General features: G+C 33.7%; 1 protein-coding gene across 3 annotated transcripts in view; it reads left to right on the top strand.

Annotated features, from left to right (window-relative positions):
- The window catches only part of Ythdc2 (YTH domain containing 2), a 93,175-nt gene that overhangs the window by 70,053 nt on the left and 19,125 nt on the right, over positions 1-3,997 (top strand). For all 3 annotated transcript variants that reach the window (XM_023716500.1, XM_004632227.2, XM_023716501.1), the window contains 3 exons: positions 1,679-1,805; positions 3,174-3,379; positions 3,719-3,914. In XM_023716500.1, coding sequence (XP_023572268.1) covers positions 1,679-1,805; positions 3,174-3,379; positions 3,719-3,914 — 529 coding nt within the window. The remainder of the gene's footprint in view (positions 1-1,678; positions 1,806-3,173; positions 3,380-3,718; positions 3,915-3,997) is intronic.

Here is a 3,997-nt window from a genome sequence, read left to right as displayed (position 1 = left end):
GCTGTGCCTGGGCTGGGACTGGCCCCGCCGGCTCAGGGTAGCAGGAAGCTCTCCACACACTCACCGGACCTGGGCTAGGACTGGGTCTGGGGGTTCCCGGAAGTCCTAAAACTTTTTAAGGTAATAGAAATTGAGAAATGAAAACATAAAGGAAGTGAGCCTTGGAGAAAGAAATGACATTTAATTTAGAAATCCACAGATATGGAGAAATGTTATTTCTTGAAAAGATAATAATCTTTGTAAATTGATGATGTGCAGTGTGCCTAAGGAGAGTCACATGGAGAGAAAACTCTCAGGCTTTCATAGAGAGCACATTGGCCAAGCAATGGCTGTGGCTGACACTGACAAAGGTTCTGTAATCTGAGGTAGAGGATCTCAGGATAAGTCCTGAGGGATTTCACTGACCTTCTCAGACCCAAAAGCTACAACTCCTGTTGCATAGGTCCTGCTTTACCTTGGTCTTAACCGTCCAGTAGAAAAGTATGAAGACAGAATATAAAAAGTAAAGCCATGCTGTTATGTTGAGCTGTAGGGGATTCAGGTCAACAGTTTCTGACATTGCCAGTTAAACCGAAGACCCAATGCTATTATGAACTACTGGACTCTTTTAGAATATTTTGCTGAGTTTACACACCTATAATATTCAAATAACGGAACTTAATAAAAAAAGGTTATACAGATGAATGTCCATTTTGTATCTGTGTATTCAAAGTGGTTAGGATAGATACATAGTTACATTCTCTTAATGAATAGAATGATTTGTTCTAATGATGTTTGTAAAAAGGATCTCAAGTCTGCATCTTTTACAGCAATTAACCACTAAGAAGAATGTATGCAGTGTGTTAATTATTGAAACTGTCCTAGCGATTTGATTTGAAACTGTCTCATTGCTATGTGTTTATCAATAAAATTATGGGGAAAAAAAAAGAATCCTTGTAAGCTCTGGCTATATATATATTTTAAATTTGCATTTTTTTTATCCCAAAAGTATAAATCCTGTATTTGAGGCATTTCGGATTTTTCATGTACATATATATGTTTAAAAAATAATTGTGAGATCTTCTGTGAATATTACTAGTGGTCGACTCATTGTTATTGTTTGAGTGGATTATATGCCATTATAGTAGATGAGTTGAATGATGGAAGAAAATGTGGTAACATTTTTGGATTTTGTTTTCCCCTTCTCCTACAAAAACAGATAGGTTAAGTTATTGCTTTAGTCTTTCAGTTATATTCTAAAGGAAGAGAACTCATTTTCAATGAATAGCTTTTTAATACTGTATGTAGATTACTTTATTAGTTTAAGGGGTTGATATGCAAGATATTTTTGGTGAACCACAGAGTTTCAGATTCTTAGATACAAATGTGTTAGTGATTTAGTTGAAAACCTTCCACAATTTTGGGAAGTAATATTAATACGTTTTTCTGTGAAGGTAAATATTCTTATAATATTCATCATTTAGGTCATTTGATAGTTTTCACTGCGTTTTATAAACTTACTGGCTATTAACTGAAGTATAAATAACTAGTGTTACATTTTATTAGTCTTATACTTTATAAGATAAGTAAAATAAGAATTGACTTGCACTGATTAAGAAAGTGATTTTTGGTTGCTTTATTGCCTCACCAAGAAGTTCTTGTTAAATGTGACTTGCTTGTAATTATTCTGTTTTTATAGGCCTGGCAGAAAGCTCGAAGTGATGGATGGGAGCGAGCCTTTTGTGAAAAGAATTTTCTTTCGCAAGCTACCATGGAAATAATTATAGGCATGAGAACACAGTTGCTTGGTCAGCTTAGAGCATCAGGTAGAGTGTTCCTCCAAAAAAGTCATTTTGGGGCCGGGGAGATGGCTCAGTGGAATAAGCAAGCGCAAGGGCCCGAGTTCAATGCCTGGTTCCGCCAAAAACAAAAAAACACAAAAACAAAAAACAAAAAAGTCATTTATACTGCCCTATCCATAATATTTCTGATGCTAATGATGTCAACTATTATTTTTGTATTACCATCTTTTGTATTGTATATCACTGAACTGACTTTTAAATCTACATGATACCAGCTTTTGCCTGTTGAAAAAAAAAAATCATACTGCAAAAATCATAGTTGGGAAATACGGGAGTAGAGGCTGAACCCTTTTGCTGAAGAAGCCACTTTTAACAACTGAGCTAATCTGCCAGCCCCCTGCTGAACCCTTTTGATGGTATTGGTAATAAAAAATTTGTATGTTTTCAAAGCAGTTTAGATCTTGTAGGTGTTATGTTTTATTTTTATTAATGAACAATTATTTTAGCTCTAGAAATTATAAAAATATAGATTGTTTAAATGTTTTTTATATTTGAAATACTAAAACACTGGTAATTACCTATAGGTCTGTCAGTGTGTCTTTTTTTTTTAATGAGAATTTAGTGCTCCTTTTAAAATTCTTTGAAAATATTTTTTCTTCTCTTTTTTCCCTACCCTTTTTTCTACCCTTTTCCCCTCCTTTTGTTCCTCTCCTACCCCTTTCTTCCTTTCCTCTATTTTTGGCATATTGTAATAACAGTGAAGTGATAACTGTGATTGTCAAAAGTACCACAGCCTGGATTCATGGATTATGAAGTGCCAAAGTAATATATGGAAAGAACCAGAGTATTTACAGTTGTCTCATATATAGGGAAATAGAAAGTGTTTTGAAATTCCAGCAAAATACAATATATTGTATCTATGTAACTTTACCTTTAGGCTTTCTATCATAACCACAACATAATTATAGTTAGAAGAATGATTTGGGTTTCCAGTTGTGATTTTAGCATGTTTCTGCTAACAGCTGATTTTAAGAACGTGCATTTTAAAAAGTTGATAAGCTCCCAGTAAATCTATCTTGTGTCTATCTGAAACTTTTCTTATATTGTTTCTGTAGTTTATACTTTCCAGAACAGATTCTATTAATTGTAGAATCTGAATATCATTAAACTTACATGGGCCATACATTTTTTTTTTGTAAAGAATACGCACATTTTAAAGTATCTTTTATATAATATAAAAAGTATTTTTACCTCTTCAGTGTGTGTGCATATTGGTTCTACAGAAGAAGGTTTTGTATTGGCATATTTATAAACTGATGTAACATACTTTGATCTTCCCTGTCTCTTATTTTCTCTCTTTTTCCTCCTTTCTCCCCCACTTACATTCTCTAGGTTTTGTTAGAGCTCGAGGAGGTGGTGACATTCGAGATGTTAACACAAACTCTGAGAATTGGGCTGTTGTTAAAGCTGCATTGGTAGCAGGCATGTATCCTAATTTAGTCCATGTGGACAGAGAGAATGTAGTATTGACAGGCCCAAAGGAGAAAAAAGTACGATTTCATCCTACTTCAGTTCTCAGTCAGCCTCAATATAAAAAGGTAAAATATATTTGATGTTCTTCAACCTTCAGATAATAGTAATTTAGATAGTTCATAATCAGTGAAAAACATCCCGAATACTTTACTTTCTATAAGAGGGAAAATATAAATAAATAAATAAATGTGTTTCCACATTAAACATTGTGTTGAATCTTAGAGGAAGAGGTAACTTTGGAGGAGTAGTGAAGACTTACACAAATTATGTGAACAGTGACTAAAGTTTTTTTGCCTGGTGCTAACATACATAATCTATTTCATCATGGAACTTTTTACATTTTAAATGTATTTCCAAAAAGTTACATGACAAAGTTAATAATTTTAAATGTATTTTCCTAACAGATTCCTCCAGCCAATGGTCAAGTTGCAGCAATACAGGCACTGCCCACTGATTGGCTTATTTATGATGAGATGACCAGAGCCTATAGAATAGCTAACATTAGATGTTGTTCAGCAGTGACACCTGTTACTGTTGTGGTGTTCTGTGGGCCATCTAGGTTGGCAAGTAATGCTCTTCAGGAACCTTCATCCTTTAGAGGTAAATGTATTATGAACGAAATAATTTGAAATAAAAGATTTTGTTTCACTAAACCAAAACAATAATTATGAAATTTTTGTTAT

This window comes from Octodon degus, unplaced genomic scaffold (genome assembly GCF_000260255.1).
Source record: "Octodon degus isolate 3935 unplaced genomic scaffold, OctDeg1.0 scaffold00048, whole genome shotgun sequence".
Lineage (NCBI taxonomy): Eukaryota > Metazoa > Chordata > Mammalia > Rodentia > Octodontidae > Octodon > Octodon degus.
Note: the sequence above shows the minus strand (reverse complement) of the source record. Positions and strands in the feature narration are given on the sequence as shown.